Here is a 21,398-nt window from a genome sequence, read left to right on the forward strand (position 1 = left end):
TTTTTCTCTGACTTGAAATCTACATGGCCCCACTTTGGCTGTAGTCCACTGAATGGGCTTATGGTGATTGGGTTAGTTAGGTTTCGTAAACCTAGGTTTGAAATATGAACTGTTCAACACAAAAGCTCATATACTGCACTCCCATATTCTTTATTATTCACACCATATTCTTAATTAATTGATTCATACAATAAGTACATCATCAAAATGACAGGGAGAGAAAAGATAAGTTAACCTTGTGCTATTCCTTTCCCAAACGTAGATAAGGTTACACATAGTCTGAAATAGGTCAAGTCTTTTAGTACAACATTTTACAATTTATTGACAGAATCACATTAAATGAACTTTCTCCATTACTTTATATTATACCTTATACGTTTAGTAAATTAGATGGGGATTTTAATTATTTGTGATGAATTTGTTGTTTGAAGGCCGCCGCCAGTTATGCCTGCTGCTATGAACGCAGGTGGTGGTGGAGGAGGGGGAGGAGGAGGTCTCTTCTCATCAATAAAAGGTGGTGCGGGCAGCTTCCTCAAAAATTTGAAAGATACTTCCAGCAAAGTGGTTCAATCTGTGCAACAGTAAGTACAATAGGTTACACACAATCACATTATTTCTTCTCATGTTCATGAATGTTGTGTAGTTTAGGCCCGGTTTCCAGGACACTTATTATATCTAATGAACTACTAGAGTACTAGAGACCCCCTGGGTTGAAGAACTCGCTCATGAACTGTTGTATTGATCTCTGAGATCAGCAACTTGTAATTATACAGATTTGGGGATAATTATTATGGACACAACTAAATATATATTTTACAAGTATGATATTACAGTAGTAGGTTCCATGACAATCATATTCCAATTGGAAAAAACTTTTGTCCGCCATCTTGGATCAATCATATGGATCCAACTTCATTTTGAATTGAACTTCTTTTTTCAAATTGGAAGGTGGTCATGTGATACATGATTTCTATAAAGAATTTCAAAGAAAAATTAATGGCGAAACCCACACATGGATACCTCAAACCGTTTCAATGATCTCAACATTTGAAGGTATTAATAAATGATACAAAAATTAAATGAATGAGTACGGTACTTGAACATTGAATAATCAAGTATACACTAATATTAGCTTTTACTCACATTTTAACACTTTGAACAAAAAAATTGTCATAGCAACTGCTATCACAAATAGTATTAATTAAGTGTATGTTACAGGCAGACAGACAGTCGTTAACGGAAGCGAGTTAATATAGAACTTACAAAAGCAAATCGAGTTGAAACATAGACCTCACTACGTTCGGTCAATAAATTAATGTTGGGTATTATTCAGCTGAAATCATTTATCAGCGCATAAAGTCTGTCTGTCTGGCAACTGCCAAGTAATAGCAGCAGCTTCTTTAAATGAATGGGAAAGTTACAGAAATAGCTTGCAAATAATAATTCCAGCTGACTGATAAATGATAAATCAAAAAATTTTTTTTCTTATGCACTTTTCATGTTATTTTTATATCCTGAAAAAAGAAAAAGGATTGAGTCAATTTTGTTGTCCAACGAACTTTACCTGTAAAAAGGTTAGAAGAATTCGTGTTCAAAATTTGAAGCTGTTTGATCAATTCTCTCTAATTGATCAATTCCTGTCGAACATACAAATAGACAGAAAACGACTTTGGACTCTAGTAAGTCAAAAGTGAGAACTTCGCTAACGCTCGTTAAATTAAATCTATAGGTTTAATGGTCCATTCGATTTAATAAGTATCTTGGAAACCGGCCTAAAATTACGTTGCTATACTTTAAGGTGTTTTGAAAAGAAGAAGATCGTTACTCTTTAGTAAAGTAGATTGAAATAAATGAAACATGAACAGAAGTAGAGGAAAGAGGTTTCACTGTCTTCCATGAGTCAATATTTTGTGTGATTCGTGTTATCGAAATTAGTATAAGACTTTGTATAATCCGTTATTTATATCACCTCTAGGTAGTTAGGAATGTGAATCATATGTTTTTTTGCACGATAAGTTCATTTATCACCAAAATAATCTTTTGGTTAAATTGAAATTACTTCAATGAGAACTTTTCTCCTTCCCTTGTTCCTCTCTTATGTTTATCAACTCCTCACACACAGACTTGTTTTTAGGTGGGGGGTATTATTCTACACTAATTGTATTTGTAAATGTTTTTTGAGTTTTTCTCTCATTTTATTTTTTCATGTTATTGTTATTTTTTTGCAGAAGTATGGCTCGAAGTGAGGTGGACATTTCCTACCTGACCTCTCGATTAGCTGTGATGCCTTTCCCTGCCGAAGGCCTTGAAGTTACAACGAAAAGTAATTACGCTGAAGACGTCAAAATATATTTGGAAACACATCACAATGGCACGCAATACTGTGTTTACAATGTTTCCGGCCGTTCATATCCATCTAGTAGATTAGGCAGAGGCCGAGTAAGTTATGCTTCTTTTTTCTCATTTTCACTGTTTGATCAGCTCATTTGTTTAGAGTTACATGTTTAATTACTAGCCTTTTCGAGTTGAATTCCTTTCGATTTTTTCAAGTCATGTGCAAATGACTTTCTGCTTGATTCCATTCCGTTAGAGGTGTCGATCTATCTTAGTTTCTACTTTTAATAATAATAATATCGAGTGACCTGGCTGGCTCAAGTCTGGTGTCAGAGTTTTCAGGTCGCAACTGATCAATTTCATGACCTAACGATTGCTTTTTAGGCAGCCGGGACCGACGGCTTGACGTGTCCATCCGAGTGGCCCGAGAAAACTTTTATTTTGAAAATTGTGAAATTTGAAGTTTTGAAACCAGTGCTAATTTTGGAATCTCATTCTTTCTGATATAATCATTATCCTGATAATAATACTAGACAAAACCATAGAGAAAAGATAGTATAAGAAAATATCCCATGGTATAGGTCGTTTATGTTCCAAATTGCAAGCAGTGTTTTTGTTAACTCAAGCTGTTTACTGTCGACTACATTCTGTTATTACTGTTTTGGCCGGGTGAGAGTGTAAGAACGGCACAGGTACTACCAGAGTAACATAGCTCCACGGAAAAGAACTACTAGGACTATCGGCTTGAGTTTACAGTGAAATTTGGAACATAAAAGGCCCCCTATACCATGGGATATCTTCTTATGATATATTTTCTCTATGATAAAACTTAGCTATTTGTAAAATTTATAAATATAGAAGGTTTTTCTAAATTTATCATTAGAATTGAACATAGATTACGTGAATTCTATGGATATCTTCTTATGCTATATTTTCTCTATAGTTGCGTACAGATATACGCGCCGCGAACATGAGCAATTCACTTTTAATCAGCTGATCATATCTGTATTTTTACAGAAACGGTAAGATACAGTTATAAAAAGCTTGGCATCAGCTGATTAAAAGTGAATTGCTCATGTTCGCGGCGCGTAAATCTGTACGCACCTTATGATAAACCTCAACTATTTGTAAAATTCATAAATGTAGAGGGGTTTTCTAAGTTTGTTATTAGAATGGAACATAGATTCTTTCTTTATCCGGCGCTACAGCCCTAGGTGAGCTCTGGCCTCCTTCACAACACACCTCCATTCTTCCCTGTTCATGGCTCTTTCCTTCCATCCTCTTACCCCCATCTTTCTCAGGTCATCCATCACTTGGTCCACCCACCTGTTCCTTGGCCTACCTTTCTTTCTTCTGCTGTGCAACTTGCTATTAAAAACTATTTTCGGCATTCTAGCCTCACTCATCCTCATCACATGCCCCAACCACCTTATTCTTTGGGCTTTAATGAAGCGTACTATATTTTCTCCTTTTATTAATGCTTCTATTTCCTCATTTTTTTTTCGAATGGAACATAGATTACGTGAATTTATACATATCTTATATAGTGTCTTTTTTCTATAGGTATTTTTTAATATATTTTATTCATTTTTAATGTATGAGTCCTGAAGCCTAAAATATTGTAATGTTAAATACTTAAACCTGTAGCATTCCAAAGAGTGAGTCCAATTACTTTCTTTATCGAATGATCAGTGGTGTAGAATCTTGAAATTGATCAGAGTGGAAGCCATTGCATTTGTCTGCATCGACTACTGGATATATTCACATCTGGATGACTTTTTGTATTCAATTAGTACCAATACAATACTAATTTGTTATTTCGGTAGGTTCTGATGAAGCCATCAACGACTGAAGTTGAATATTAACAAAATCATGTAGTCTTGAAAAGCTATGATAATCGAAATTTTTACACTTGATAAAATAAACCATAAAACGTGTTATAACAAACAGTGCTGATAAACGTCGGAATCAATACAATGAGAACTTAATTTTTATTTTGAACGATTAAAAATTGTTATTTGATTTAATTTCAGGTAGTTGATTGTGGCTGGGGTGGTGCACTGAAGCGAGCTCCTCCCTTACATGCTTTATACAAGTTATGTCAGGATATGTACGAGTTCTTAGAAATCCATCCAAAGAATATTTGTGTAGTCCATTGCAACGTGAGTCAACCTCCACTAACTAATCAATTTATATATTATAAATCCATTTAATTAAAAGATTGCATGTATGTTTTTTTAATTAAATTGACTTATAAACGTTTTTGAAGTATCTAATACAGCATTTTATAAGCTATACAGCCTAATCAGTCACTCCCTATATTTGAAGGCATAATATCATTAAATTGTTGCATTGCACTATAAAGCTGCTCAACACAATGTTATCCAGCAGTGCTTTGTTCCCATCACTGGGTTGCGAAGACCAGCTTATGGTTAAGATGTCAATGTGCTAACCACACGTTACGTCTTTTCTGGTTAATGATCATTCACCTCTGATGATTAAGTCAAGTGGATGTGAAACTGGCAACCAGCTGGTAGCCCTAAGCCCATGGCTGGTTGAGCCATTGACAAACAATACAGCATACAGCACGTTAATAGACAATAACAGCAAACTATTAGCCCAATGAAGTTATGAGCCCAAGTTCACTGAGATATTCTGTTACCGCTTTATAAAAACAAATTTATATAAATGTTATCTACCTGTCGAATCAAACATATAGGAAATAGAATGTTGCTTTCTCTAGTAAATAGAAATATATCACTAGATATTTTTTCAATTTTTATTCAGTTTCTTATGTTTTTGAATTTCATTTCGAACTTAATCGATGATTAATATAGTTTTTTGTGATACAAAAATTGCTCTGCATCATGTTTTAGGATGGAAAAGCTAGTTCAGCAGTTTTGGTTTGTGCGTTCCTAATGTTTATTGGTTTAGTTCAAAATCCTGAAGATGCAGCTCAACTATTCGCTGTAAAGAGAATGCCTCCGGGATTCCAGCCTTCTGAACTGAGGTACGTTTTGTAAAATTATCTAACCAATTTGTAAAATACCAACCCAATTTGATTGAAGTTCCTAGTCACTAAATTAACGTCTTATCTTAACCGAATTGAATTTATGAATTAGGTAGTGTAATCCTTGGAAATCTCTGATCAACCTTCTTTCCAAACAAGAAAAGTCTCTCCAATCAGTTTTGAGTTCACCATTTTGAAAGAGAGAGGAGATTCTTTTAATAATAATAATAATCTCTCAATAAAATCTCCAATCAATTTTGAGGTCACCATTTTTGAAGAGAGAGTAGATCCCTATAATAATAATATCTCAATAGATTATCTATTCAATTTTGAATATACCCTTTTGGAATAAATTTTATTCTCTCTTCCAAAATGATAAACTCAAAATTGAATGGAGAATTTACTGAAATATATTATTATTAAGGGCCGTTTGCACAGTCAAAGCTTAAACTGAATTTAATCAGCTGTTGGCTTAACTCAAAATGAATCACATTATAACGAACGATACTTGATACGGATTTAATCCAGTTTAAAATTAAATTTAGTTTAAACTGTTACTGTGCAAACGGCCCTAAGAGGGTTTACTCTTTCTTTGAAAATGGTGAATTTAAAATTAAATGAAGAATTTATTTGAATCTGAAAAGTAACAGAATGTAACATTTGAATGGTAAAGATTAACAGATCTAAAAAATTAAATTTGTTATTTATTCAAATGCATGAAACTCGAATTAATCAAAGTACATGTTCAGTCAATAATTTATTTCAAATTTATTCTAAAATTCAGCGTTCTTAATGTACAATAATCTGGTATAGTCTACAGTCTACATTGACTTTTTTTTGGTTTATAAAGCGTAAAAATAAATATTGATTTTGATAATTGTGTTCCAGGTATCTCCATTACTTGTGTGATGTTTTGCGCTCCCCGCCATTCAGTCCACATTTTCATCCACTAAAACTGGTATCAATCACAATGCAGCCTGTTCCACTCTTCAATAAAGTCAGGTCATTATAACATAATTATCTCCATTCACTCACTAATAAATCTTAATTAAAATCGTATTTTTTCATCAAAAGCAGATTCCCATATATCAGTATCACGGAAAGTGACTGGTAAAGTGAAAATATAAATCCCATGAGCTCTAATAGGACAGTTTCCACTCAGCCCGACCTACAGTATGAATAGTCCCATTAAAACTTATTGGAATAATTTTCTCACTGGTATCGTTCACTGTTACTGATATGTAGGAACCAGCTTTATTTGTAAATGAATAAACTATGTCAATTATCATTATTTTATTATGTTTGTAGAGTGAATATTGATGTTGTGGATCTTTTCCATAATTAAAGAGACTTGATGCATGCTTCTGTGAAATAATATTCTTATTAAAGTAAAGTGGATTTTTTTACAAAATTTCAAGTCTCTTCAATTATTTTATTTTGTGTTGATAGCATGATGTTTCATTATTTTTTCTCCGTCTATTTGTCTATACATTGAGTAAATAAGATTCTTCTGCTTTCTAGTTTTATTATGTTGTTTGCGTATAACTTTCTTTGTGTAAGGTGGTAATAAACCCGAAAATTCTCACTTCTATCATACTCTAAAACAATCTGATGACTAAAATAATTTGAGGAATTCGTAAGAACTTCTCTGTGATTGGTGAAGACAAACCGTTCCTCCATAATGACAAGGTCAGCTTTGAAGCCCGTCGAGCTCTAAATTTAGAAGCGATTCAACTCCTAAAAGCACTCTAATAAGTAAGTAAAGTAAATTCGTATGGCTTTTGTTGGTGGGCAGTCCCTTGCGGGAAGGTCCCACCGCCTGATATTTTAAGCCGTCAATGGGCCTTACGACTGTCATACTTCAGCAGGGACCGACAATTTAGCGTGCCCATCTTATGGTATGCAGTCTATTATGACAAAATCTATGAAAATTTTGTTATTCTCATTGTAAATTCTTAGCTTCATGTCCACAATGATATTCTTTTCTACAAATGAATATGAACCTTTTCAATTTTGCAATGCTCATTTGAAGTTTCTTGATCACAATTATATTCTTTTCCAGAGATGGATGTCGACCTTATGTAGAAGTTTATCAAGGTGATGAAAGAGTGTTAACTACTCAGCAGGAGTATGAGAGAATGGGATTATTCAATATCACCCACGGAAAGGTACTTTCAATCTATCTACATCTAATTAACTTATTAATTTTACTTGACTTATTTTGTATTTCACGTATTTATTATCTTAGGAAAATTACTTCGAAATATGTATCTTCTATCTTCTATAGATCTCTGTATTAGTCCTTGGCTATTTTATAAGTTACTCATATTCCCTGCCTAACCCATCAACATAGTTGATTTTCAACCCGTGATAAGATTTATTTGAATGTGATTCATTTATCTTTCTTGTGAGGAACATTGTAGAAGCGAATTTCCATAAATCAATACTTCTGACTAGATTCATTGAGAGATCAAATTAGAAAATAAAGTTTTCCTTAATCAAGTTTCTAAAATCAAATAAAAAAAATGAAGTTCACTGAAATCAAAAGATTCGTCCTTCTCCTACACCCAACCCTGTTGCATAAGCTCCAAATTTATAAGTAATTGACTGTTATGAAGTCTAATTAGTGCGCTGCACTACTTCATTGTTGCCAGATCTAACCACATTCGCCTCTTAATTCTCTTGCAATACAATAGAAACTTGTGATAGTGATACACGAAAGAAAAGCTATTCACTCTCTAAACAAGAAAGAATCTTATCTCAAGAGACTGCCCTACACAATTTAACTGAATTGAAGCCAATTTAAACAATTTAACTGAGAATGATTTAAGACTATAGTGAGGTTCACGTTATAATAGCAGTGTAGGATTGAATACTGTTGCTGTCCTTTTCTATCATACAACAAAACAGATAGCGCTATCTCTCTCTAGCTTTGCGATGTTGTCTGTTTTCCAGAATATTTTATTTTCACTTTTGACAGTGACTGCACAAAAGTAGACAAAGAATATTCAGCCGCCATTTTTTTTCTTCATTCTATCAAAATACTTTAGTACACAAGTCGTATAATTGATTTAAAATGTATTTTTGAAACAATTAAATAATTCTTAGACATTACCGTATGAGTAACACAAATTAAAATATCTGAAATGACATTTTAAAAGTAGATAACTAACCATCCTAGACTTCATCCATGCTTCAGTTAGCCTACACGTATAGGTTAGACCTACTCGTACCGGTATAAATAATATTGAAAGGTTATTTCAGAATTATTTCCATTGAAATTACTTATTTTTAATAGGATTTCTATATTGCTCTTACTTTTAAAAGAAATTGGAATAGAATACATACAAAATAACTTAATTTCTGTTGTTTTGAAATTCAGATTGGTGTATCACAGCTTTTTAAAATAGCCGCCATTTCAGGTTTGTATAAAAATAAAATCTGATCTCAGTTATGGAAGCAAATTTTTGAATCAAATTATGAAAAAAATATATATATATTCTTGATTGATTTGACATTAAATTGATTATTTTATCAAGGGAATTATTATTATTAGATCAAATTTAATGGGATGAATTGAGTAACAGCTGTGTACACTCAGTGGCAAAATGGAGAGACTTGGCAACGTTTTTCTCCTATCTTTCTTCACTGCCATTATAACGTGGACCTCACTATAGCAGGAAACCCGTGTCCGCAAGGGTCTATTTTAAAACATGACAAACTAAAAACTTGACGTAATGAAATCTTGAAGAATTGAAAATAGGCCTATAACCATCATCGGGTAGTTAAGAATCTATATAGAAAATTTCAAGTTATCAGTCCAGTAGTTGAGACGTGATGATGCGTCAAACATAATTTTCCTATCCCGTACGTGTATAAGTCAGTTCTTTACTTTATTATAGAATAGATTGCTGTGTACATTATTTTTTCATTTTGAATGTACAGTGATATTACATTTGCTTTTTAGTTTTGTCTACTGATACTGTGAATATACTGATAGTACACCAACTTCTTTATATGTTCCAAAAGAACAAGTTGAAATAAAAATATTCTTTCTATTTTAAATTTTTGGTTGGCTCATTATTTTTTGTTATTCAAGAGGATTATCTTGAAATGTTGCTCTTCGAGACAGTTTGACCGGCGATTTTGTTCTATTAATCATAAATAATTGGAGCATTAATGTTGTTTGTTTTGAAGGAACGAACTGGATGACCTATCCGAAGGTGAACATTATCAAAGTGATAAATTTTCTGTGATAATCTGCCTTGAAATGCTGCAATCGGTTGGCAGTCCTCCAACGCCTTGGGCCAATCATGATAAGAACACTTACTCCACAAATATTGTCTTTTCGTCCGATATGGAGGCCGAAGAAACCCGTGAAAGCTTCGGTGCGTATCTACTTCATCACAGATAAACTCATCCGTTTAGCAAGTAATTTTTAGTGTATGTCGATGATAACATAATGTGCACACATTTTTATGTACATCAAACTGTTGATCTTGCTTTGTTGCCCCAACCACTGCGACACCATACGCATTTATTTATCTATATTTTTTACAGAGAAGCACTGATTGGGAGAGAAAAACTAAGGATACTCCTTGTACTATTTCTTTCCCAAATTTAGATAACACTTTAAAAGTCCAAAATAGGGTTATGATTTCACTTTATATATAGAAATAAAAATGGAAATCCAAGTACCCTTTTTAAAATTGTTTAAATTTTCCAATCACTTGATAATGTCATCATATAGCCGAAACATGCTGTGAGTAAGCAATTTTAAAAAGGATTCTTAGATTTATATTTTTATTTATATTCAAAGTAGCTCTAACGGAAAAAAGACATATATCTATGGTTGGTTTTTATACATATAACCGCATCCATTCATTGAAACTTTCTTCAATGAATTTGAAAAACTTATGAACTTTATAGTCTTATATAGAACATACAAGTCTTATATGAACTATAGAACTAATATAGTCCATTCATCGGAAGGAGAGACACCAAAAACATAGAGTTTGCGCTTGTGTGCGTATGAATGTGATGACTCATATCCGCTGTGGACTCGTAAATTCCAGTTCACAATGCTTCCATTTACTCTGAATCACGTATTGTGATAATTGAGTTCAGTTTATGACATAGGTGTTAGATGGCTACTGTGGATCGGTTTTGCTGCTCCAAGACTCACTTTCATATTTGTTTACATCATCTTTTGGCTCCCCGAACCGTTTATAGTTGAAATCAGACATTTTATGGATTTTGTTCTTGATGTTTTTATTTTCAATTGAATTGTGCTATCAATAAATATAATACTCAAAGATGCTATAATATTATACATTATTTTCAATAATTATATTTTTACAAAATGAAGTGACTATATTTTGCTTTTTACAGTACCGAAAAAAGTAGCACCAAAAAGGCCCGGACCCCCTCCAAGACCGGGTCCTCCAGCTCGACCTGTCCCTCCTCAACCCTCCAACAGGACAAACCCCTCCGAAGTCGACAACCAACAAACATTTGTGAGTTGAAACTCTATTTATTAATTAGATTTATAGATATTTGTCAAGTTAGAATGGTTTTTATCAACTTGCTTATTGCTGGGGCCTTTTGTATGCTGAATGCTTCAACTGAATAGAACTTATCTGGTAATCTATTTTAATTTCTTCTAATAGTCACATCAAAATCCAATTTTGTAGGTCTATTACAATATTTAATATTACAATCCCTATGCTAAAATCTAAAATAATCTTCTAGGGCCTGGCGCCCCCTGGCCACAGAGCGATCTGCGATCCTTTAGGTATACGCCACGAGCTGAACCTCAACCCCTCAATCGGTGAAAGAGTGGATGGCGTGGTGGGGATGTAGGGGTGGAAATGTCTCACTCGCACATCTTCCCCTCTCACTCTGCACGCATACGGCCAGTGTAGAGAGGGTACCGGCTGACCTGAACGAGCTGACCAAACTCTTACCTCCACCTTGAAAATAATGAGAGTGAGCCTCTTGTGGTGGGAGTGAAAGGCTTATGTTATATCTCGCAGCCTCTACTTATATCTATATCTTAGAAAGCGATATAGAGTGTATAACATTCCTCCTTTTGCTTCCTGATAATCTTTTAAAAAAACATTTGAAATCCCAAGCCAGGCCAAAACCGAGTGCCCATTCGTCAAAAGAAAAAGAACAAAACAGAACTGAGCCTTTCCAAGACCGAAAAGGCGGTAAATACCATCTTTTGGGGCTATGTTTGAACGTTTAAATACGTTATGTAATAAAATTATGATTTATACTACTTATTTATTGTGATTGATTAATAATTTTGTTTTATAATGAACTATACCAATTTCCGTTAATGTTTTCGTTTTTATTTTATAAATTGAATCCTTTTTTTCTTTATTTTATCTATTTACTAATATCGGCTTCATAATTGAGATAACGATGTATCAATACTATCGATTGTACCCACTATCGTTTATCGTAAGGTATTATTATCGAAATTACTTGGCGGCTATTTTAAAATAATGCTACAGTTGATGAGATTCTTCCACTTATTTGTTGCAGATGAAACGCGAGGAAGAAGAAAATCTGTTGGAAGACGTGGAACGGGAAGCCGACCTGTTGAACCTGTCTCTTAATGAGCCGTCTGTGAATAGCAACAATACCAGTGGGATGAAACCGGCAGGCAGCAACGTGGATCTGCTGATGGGAGGCGTCAGACCGGAACCGGCCATATTTAGCATGGACGACACCGGCAACGACAATGGTAACGGCACGACAACGGCCGACCTACTCGGCGGATTCGGACAGTTTGTCGGCAGTGCGCCTGCCGCCGCCGCAACCGACCCGCTCAACTTTGATCCGTTCGGATCGGCTGCTAACATCAAGGTGGGTAGTCGAACCTGTAGCTATGTCGTTTCGTAAAATTGAGATTCAAATTATTTATTTGCAATTTCATTCGTTTATAATATTATTTACAACATGTGAAGAATTTCTGCATTGTCACAAGTTTATGATTTGAATCCAATCAAGCCTTGTGTCTAGATAGGTTGGAGTTGGATCCGAGGGAGGAAAGCGGTAAAAAAATAAAAATCATAAATGTCATTCATCTAAAAACTCGCGAACCGAATAATGTGCTCTATTTGTCAATCTATCCTAAATTGTCTATTCTATCTTAATTTGTACTAACTTTGTAAGGCCAGCCACTTACGTTGGGGTTAAATGCGTATATGTGCAAGTGCAGGTCGAATCATGTTTGTGCCGAAAAACAAAATTTGATAAGTGCCATTGAAACACATTGTGACTTGCATGTAGCTGCTCACATTGAACGCAACCCGCAAGTGTAAGCGTTCAGTGCGAGTTTTCCTATTGCTCTTTCCAGATGCTGTTTCTCATGTACAAAGAAAACGTCTTTGAACCGTAATAACCGATTTGCTTTCGTGAAAAGACAGAACGCACATAGCTTTCTCCTGACCCCCACCATAGAGTCGACTGAGTTTCAATGAAGGTCATCACAAATTATAACAGCTACACCAATGTTTGCCACTGCTATTAGGCGCACTACTACTATTCTTTTTTTTTTTATTATTCACATATCAAATTTGTTCAATAATTTATGCTCACTCTGTACAATGGTAATTCAAAATTCATCTAATCTTCATTCTGAATAATAATTCCACACACTTTGTAAAATTCATTGAATAAATTGGCTTCAAGTTCTATTGTCAATTAATGTTGTGGTGTTACAAATCCATAAAAACGAATGCTACAGTGTATTTGCCAGCATATATTGTAACTTACATGAATAAATGAGATGTAATCTAATGGAGTGCAGGGTGACTCACTGAAACCCAAGTTGGCAGTCGACGATAACCATTTGCTGGGTGGAGGAAGCTGGCAGCAGGCGAACATCCCTCGAAATGCCAGCACGCCCAATCTGGCACGAGATCCATTTGCTGATTTAGGTAAATATCGCTCAAATTATGACGATTTTCAGGTGATTGTGTCTTATTTCTTCATTCGTCTTTGTTGCATAGTTTGACTGATTTTCTTCCCTCATAATATTACTTTCTGATGCATGTTGAGTGGTGAAGAGGACTTGAAAGTCTGAACTTCGCCTTCACGATTTTTCTGAGTAGAGACTATTTGATGTACTACGAATAGATTATTCAATCTCAAGTTATTGGGATTTAACGAATAAAACAAGTCCAAATGAAAGGTGTTGTTCAATGTAACGTTTAACGACAAACGAACGTCAAACGTAACGTTGGAGGTAAAGTCCTAAAGCTCTGCAAAACGTGAATATAGTCTTATCATGAATTGTATTTCAATAACAAGGCTGCCACGTCATAGACAACTCTATATATGATTCTTATAAAAACAAAAAAGTTTTGATCTATAATACTAACCTAATTGCGGTAGTATTGACTATAGTTACATGTGAAATGGAAATTTCTAGTGAAATGTTACTTTCAGTTACCTTTTCAGTAACTTGTAAAGACTACAACTGAACTATTGTTGAAAATGGCCTAAATACCGCAAACACTTTACCACTTGAGTAATAGTTCTTACTATCAATATTTCCAAAAATGGCATGTCATGTCAATATGAAATTCAAATTAACAATTTACTAGCAGTCATTATGAAAAGAGTAATTGAAGAACTATAGTTGAGTTTATACTATTATTTAGAATCACATAGCTTCAAGAAAAGTATCACAGGCTCAAGCCCGAACAGTTTCAATTATAAAGTCCATAACAGTCCAAATTTAGCTGGGCTATGTGTCAGTTTCACGTTTTATAATTACATTGTAATTTATTCAAGAATTAATCTGCTTTCTCTTATCATAGAGCATAAATTTACCACTCATAAAAACAATTCCTCAGAAACCTGCTTATGAATTTTCTTTAAATTTTATGTAATTCTTTCAGTACAATAGTTCTCTAGATACTTGGAGTTCGATAGTAATTTATGAAGGTTATTTGTAATGTTTGTAACATTTCATTGATTTATTTTTGTTGCTTTTAAGCGGCCTTTTCGGCATGTATAACTATGAATTTTCCACTTGATGTGCATGAAACCTTCGTGAAAATAAAACTAATTCTTCTTTACTACTTTGTCCCATCGAAAATCTATTAGAAATTAGTTCAAGTATTCCAAATTCTATTATAAACCTTTTCAAAATCACAGAAATTTTGTAACTTGGTTATCTCACAACGGTTGCATAGAGAGGCATACAAATCTGACATTTCCAACTCGGAACTGATAAAATTCATTTTATATTAACTTACAATAAATACATACAAGTGTCATAATACGTCATAATCATCGTCAAATCTAATCTCTTACAAGTCATTATACACCGCCACTATTATGATCAAATAAATTTCCTAACAACTTACAATAAATATAGGTAAGTGTCGAAAATATGTCATAATCATCGTCGAATCTAATCTCTTAAGGTTATACACTTAGATTCATTACGCCTCAAGGTGCATTTTCGTTTGTGCGTAAATTTCCGCAGTTGACGACGACAAGCATTGTTGACATTCATATTGTCCAAATTTCAAGTGTGCTAAAACAGCTGATCAAATAACTTTTCATTATTTGTCTTTATTATTAAAGAATTAAATATTTCTAATAATATCAACATATTGCCATTTCAAAGTATAAAAAAATATTAGCTCAACCTGCCCCATTAAACATAACGGAACATAATCTTTTAGGTTATGTAGACAAATTGAAATCTACCCAATCTGAGATTCTCTCCCTGTCGTGGTCGACGACGGCATTCACGCACAAATGTAAACACTGCTTTAGATACGTCTCATGATGGACGCAGCCGACTATCTCTAATCAAAATATTAATTCATCTGCCATTTCAAACCGGCGTAGCGCCGCGTCGTGTCGCTGAAGCCAATACGTTTTCCAATGTATCCGTATAGCTTCTTAGCAACATAGCTTTGTATCTTGGCGCATGCGCTCTAAGATGAACAATGACATCCACTCAGACTGAAGCGTATTAAATATACTCATATTTTCGTCTCCCGAAAACTTATTTTAAGCTACGCTACGGTGGTGTGAAACACCTATACATTAAAACAATCGGTTATAATAATACTAAAAATGTATCATCAACTACAAAATAATAATCCATCAACTACTGTATCATCAAATAACTATTCGGTTGTTAAAAAGCAACTATTTTTGGCTCAGTAGTTAACCCTCGTTTACTTAACATTTGCTTGAATCGTATTAACAGTAACTGCCATGTAACCGAACCATTCACTCATAATTTTTTTTTTTTTTTTGGTTCAGTAGTTAACCCTCGTTTACCTAACACTGGCTTCCCAATCAGATTATCAGTAACTGCCGTTTAACTGCTTCAAACTGACACAATATTGTTGTGCGATTACTGAATCTACTGTTGTTGCGTGTACACAGGAAACCTTGGTAGCAACCTGAAAACGTCAGCTAGTCCAAGCATATCTCCTCAGCATAGACCTTCCAGCTGGACCCCCCACCCTCTCACCACGCCAGCTGGTGTGTATTCTCTCGTGCTCATTTACCGAAAAAATGCATGTTTGAGAATATAGATCCAGAGAGTAGTGACATATTATAAGTAGCAATTCATTAAATTCGTTGATTTGCCAAATTATGCTTGTTTGAGAAATGATCCAGAGCGTAGTGACTAGAACAATGAATCCAAAAATTGAATTTTCTCCAATTTATTTATTGTGGACAATGCATTAATGTGTTTAGTTATTCTAACAATTTTTCTCTAGTTTTACAATATTTTTTTGAGTTTGAAGTTTAAATTTGTTTGTGGTGAAATATTATTGGATAAAATAGGAGGAAATGTAATAAATCTGAGCTACAATCATTATCATATCAAAAATTAAGAATCAATTCCCTCTATTCCTGAATTGATCTCAATTACTTTTACACATTGAGTCTCGATTAACCGAGTATCGGTCAACCGAGGTTCCGTGTTAACCGAGCCTCGGATCGGCCAAGGTCAAGGTCAGTTTGGCAGCTAAGAAGCGAAGCAGTTCGATTACACAAAGAACTGTCAAAGATTTTTTCAAACCTTTGTAACTTTTTAATACTTTAAAGTATGTACTACTATTATCTAGTTGTGTGGTTTTGAATATAGTTCATGTTGGTGTACATCACATGGTACGTATTTTTATTTGATTTCCTTAACCCCTTATTTAGATTAGGCCCTCCGTGTTAACCGAATATTTGACTATCCGAGGTTGTAGCGGTCCCGATTAACTCGGTTAATCGGGACTCTAGTGTATTCATTTTCCCTGTTTCATTAATATTATACGATATAATGATGCATAATCGATCAATTTCTATTAATATTCAAAGCTAATCTGAAGTTTGGCAAAACATGTATTTACCTGACAGGAGTTGAAGATATGCATGCGACATTATTCTTCTGTTTATCACTGTTTATATAGGTAGAATTAGAAAGTCAGTGGGGTCCTCGCAAGTTCCTTATTACAGTACGCGTCCCGTAGCTTTGCCTCCGTGGCTTTGAAACGGCATATAGGCAATGTGTGGTTCGCGGGGTAATATTCACGGCTTTGCAAAAACATCAGTCTTCAGAAACCCTAGATCCCTAGATGGGGGATGCTCCCTAAACACAGAGATTATTCTTCATGGCTGTGTTGTGCTAAAAGGACGTAACTTGTGTATTACACGTTGTGTACACGTTGATTTTGAGAAGATACGAAAGAGCATCTGTTGATTATGGAAAGATACATTTTCAAAAATGTTCAATGTTTTTGAACGGGTAGTATTGTAGTCCAGTGGCCCTCCACCGATAGGCAAAGCTACAGGACCCGGACTGAATCTCTTCTTCCAAACAGTATCTATTTATTTATTTATTCGTGGACAGAATCACAAATCATATAAATATGATTGGGAAGGAACAACAGGCTTGGCCCAAATCTATTCCATTCCCAAATTTTGATAAATAATTAATAAAATGTCTAAAAATATATATTATATTTACTTAATATATACTATATTTAGATATAACACTTAATTATCACTTCATATTGAATTAATCAAGTTATTTTATTGAATGTATTACTATGGTAATACTCTTGACGATCTCAAGAACCTTCTACATTTTAATGATTTGAATTGAAAATGATCTAACAATAATTTATTGTAAAGAAAAGTGCATAGTATTGAATGAATATGAAGTGAACAATAATTCGTTTCTATTCAAAATAAATATTATTCACTTTCTTAGATTTAGGTAATTACTAAATGCACCTTCTTGATCATATTTTTAAGAGACCCTTTGTACCAATAAATTGGTACTTCATATCGCTTTTAGTGTGATGAATCATTACATTAAACTATTGTGTTTAATTACTGTATTACTGTGTTGAATTAATGCATTGAATTGTTGAAATTACAGGTAGTCCTGTGAGAAATGCAAAATCTCCATGTGAGCCAAATTACGGTAGATGTCACTTTGATAGTGCGTTTAAAACAGCAGAGCCGACAGGTAAGCTTTTATAATGAATATTAATACATATGAAAAATGATCTAGGCCTGTATGTTATAAATATATTCAATTTGTAATATTGAAATATGTTAGAAGGTCTAAGCTCAGATGAGGAAGCATAATAGAGGTGTCTGTCATTGAGTCAACTGAATTCAATACCACAACCAGAAATTTGATCAACTCGTGAAATATATGTTTGTATGATATTACATACTTAATATTAGTAGACAATAAAAATTTATACATATTTTAAAATATTCTATTCTATTCAAAATACCAGCCAACAAATATTTTTCATCTGCAATTCAAATCTGAAACGCGTGATCTGGAGTCAGCCATTTTTGATAGCCGCCCAGCTGATAATTGTTACAACTTTTGCCGATAGATAGCGCAATCGGCAGTGCCAATCAATCAGACGCCCGGTTTTTAGGTTTTAGATTTTAGGTTATGTTGTTAGAAAACATTGTCACCAATAACGTAAGGTATTAAAATGATTTGATTTGCAGTTTCTATAAAAAAAGAAGAAGGTAGATGGAGGAAAAATGTTGTGTACATCACAAAAATACTTTTCACTCTAGATATACAAATAACTCTTATTGTCTTAATCTGAATATTCATTTTTTTACTTACAAAGGTATTCATTTACAATGAGCTCTAGTCATACATACATTTGATTGTACATACTCTATTGTTTTACCACTTTTTTATTATTATTTTTTACAAATTACCACATTCGAAGTAAACGTCTTATATACAATTTTCTAGAGGTATTTAGCTGAAAATTTTCCAACTTGCAGATAAAGAACCGACGTTTTCTTTCAATGCTCAAGAAATATACATTTTGGAAAATGATTCCTTTCAAATGTCGTCCAACGATATACTAGCTAAAATTGTGGGTAGCTATTTTGAAATACTTTTAGGCACCTGATTAGTCAGACTCTGAGGCCCATATTTATGTACCATTTACGTTTAACGCTACGATTTCAATGGTAGGGCTATGTCGCATTTATTATAATATGTTTCATTTGGGGTTTAATCGAATTTATCGATATAATCGAGCTAATTTATCTCCGTTTAAACCGAGTTTGTGCATATGGACCTTAAGCAAGACTTGAAAAGTGTACTAGTGTACGTAGCTTATTCACTTTGCGGAGCTTTGAACTAGCATATTCAGGATGAAGTTTTAGATACAAAATCAGCAACCGACTCTTCACTAAATTATGAATTACTTTTTCTAGCAGCTAAACAACCGCCCACAAAGTCGGCTGACGTATTTGGAGACTTGCTGGGCAGCCAGGGCTATCAGTTTTCATCGAAAAAAGACGGAGGACCCAGAACGATCAATGAAATGCGCAAAGAAGAGCTTGCTAAGGATATGGATCCTGATAAGCTCAAGGTAACTTTTCAATATAACGTTTTTTAGATTTGTCAATTATACAGTGTTAAACTATTCTAGTTGACGATCCTTTTTATTGTTACAATGGATAGGTACTCTTCAATGCTTCTGAAATAATTGAATGAGCTCGTAATATTTAAGCTACAATCGGAAATTTTATAATGCCGTTGAACAAAAAATTCGTGAAAATGAATACATTTTAAGATAATTACTTATCTATTTTCCAGTCCTTTACTGTTTCAATGGATGGATACTGTTCAATGCTTCTGAAATACTTTTAATTTCTAGCAAAAGTTCTTGTGAAATCAAAAATGCTGTATTGACATTAAACGAAAAATTCTCCTGAATTCAAGAAAGATCGATTGTTAGTCAAAGCGATTGAATGAGGATGATATTTCTTATTCATCGTGACATGAGATAACTAGATAAAGCTGTTTCATTTCTATCAATGGGAAATTATAACAGACCTTTATGGAATCATAACAGTGCTTATGTATTTAATTCCAAATACTTTGACATTCTACTTTATCCATTGAATGGTGTTCTGTTTATGTATTTTGATTATAAACACATTTACATTCTACTTTCTTCTCATCCAGATTCTATACTGTAATTTGATAATTCCTTATTGTCATACTCAGCACACAATTTCATCATTACATCTATACTATAATAATGGAAAGAACTGGCTTATACACGTGACGGGATAGGAAAATTGTGTTTGACGCATCATCACGTCTGAACTACTGGACTGATTAACTTGAAATTTTGCATATAGATTCTTAATTAATCGAGGATGGTCATAGGCCTATTTTCAATTCTACTGGACTGATTAACTTGAAATTTTGCATATAGATTCTTAATTAATCGAGGATGGTCATAGGCCTATTTTCAATTCTACTGGACTGATTAACTTGAAATTTTGCATATAGATTCTTAATTAATCGAGGATGGTCATAGGCCTATTTTCAATTCTTCAAGATTCCACTCGGTCAAGTTTTCAGTTTGTCAAGTTTTTGAATAGACCCTTGCGGAACACGGGTTTCCTGCTAGTATACAAAAAATACATGAATATAACGTTCGCTCCCCAACCACAGGCCATGTGAGGAGTCTTCTTCAAACTGTTTATGTTCATACTTTATGTACATTATTTCATAAAGGTATGTTATTTATTTAAATTCCCATTGAGAAAAATGAATCACTTTATCTAGTTATCTCTTGTCACGGTGAATAAAAAATATTATCCTCATTTAATCGCTTTAAACTGTTGTACACTGTAAACTAAAAAGAATGAGATACAATTATAATGATATCATAGACTTATCACCGACTTTATATTAATCAGCTTACTGATTTGAGTAATATAGGTTATATTATAATAATCAGTGATAAGTGGTGTTAACTTGAAGCTTGAACGTGTGGTTTGTGGTTTCAGGTGTTGGAATGGATCGAAGGCAAGAAGAACAACATTCGCGCGCTGCTGTGCTCGATGCATACTGTGCTGTGGGAGGAGGCCAACGCCAAGTGGAGGTGCGAGATGCACCAGCTTGTGACGGCAGCTGATGTCAAGAAGGCGTACAGGAGAGCTTGTATTGCAGTCCATCCCGATAAGGTAGGCCCTTTCTCCTCTCTCATTAATAAGTTGTAAATGTAAACAATTCAACATTGTTTTACAATGTATTGTATTTCCCCTAAGCATTGTAAATCAACAACATGAGAGCTTGTATTACACTCCATCCCGATAAGGTGATTGAACATTGTTTCACAATTCCATTAATATACTCAGTTAATTTTTAGAACAACTTATCCGATCAGCTTATTCAAAAGCAACTAGACTGACAAAGCCAAACGATAGATCTCAGAACAATCGGTTGTGGTTCGAATTACTTTAAGTTAATTATTTACTTTGATATAATAGTAAGCGACCGACTCAAAAATCTTTAACTTAATCAATACTAAACTAAAGAATTACGTTTCCGACGGTGGTATGAAATGAAATGAGCTTAATGGCGAAAACAGCAGCAGACAGACGGAGGGAAAATGACTCTCCTTTACGAATGTTGCGACGCACACAGAGGTCACAGACGTACATCTGTCTGTATATGTCTGCTCACGTCTGCATACAGACGTTTGATTTT

At 34.0% G+C, this 21,398-nt stretch overlaps 1 protein-coding gene across 1 annotated transcript in view; it reads left to right on the forward strand.

Annotated features, from left to right (window-relative positions):
- LOC111064081 (cyclin-G-associated kinase) overlaps positions 1-21,398 on the forward strand; it is a 39,006-nt gene that overhangs the window by 15,714 nt on the left and 1,894 nt on the right. The window contains exons 9-23 of the mRNA XM_039419982.1: positions 432-581; positions 2,229-2,439; positions 4,368-4,496; positions 5,211-5,344; positions 6,233-6,346; positions 7,407-7,512; positions 9,312-9,328; positions 9,542-9,732; positions 10,736-10,860; positions 11,897-12,220; positions 13,167-13,296; positions 15,776-15,874; positions 17,775-17,864; positions 19,106-19,260; positions 20,696-20,872. Of these exons, the coding sequence (XP_039275916.1) occupies positions 432-581; positions 2,229-2,439; positions 4,368-4,496; positions 5,211-5,344; positions 6,233-6,346; positions 7,407-7,512; positions 9,312-9,328; positions 9,542-9,732; positions 10,736-10,860; positions 11,897-12,220; positions 13,167-13,296; positions 15,776-15,874; positions 17,775-17,864; positions 19,106-19,260; positions 20,696-20,872 (2,152 nt within the window). The remainder of the gene's footprint in view (positions 1-431; positions 582-2,228; positions 2,440-4,367; positions 4,497-5,210; positions 5,345-6,232; positions 6,347-7,406; positions 7,513-9,311; positions 9,329-9,541; positions 9,733-10,735; positions 10,861-11,896; positions 12,221-13,166; positions 13,297-15,775; positions 15,875-17,774; positions 17,865-19,105; positions 19,261-20,695; positions 20,873-21,398) is intronic.

Source organism: Nilaparvata lugens, chromosome 2, assembly GCF_014356525.2.
Source record: "Nilaparvata lugens isolate BPH chromosome 2, ASM1435652v1, whole genome shotgun sequence".
Taxonomy (NCBI): Eukaryota; Metazoa; Arthropoda; class Insecta; order Hemiptera; family Delphacidae; genus Nilaparvata; species Nilaparvata lugens.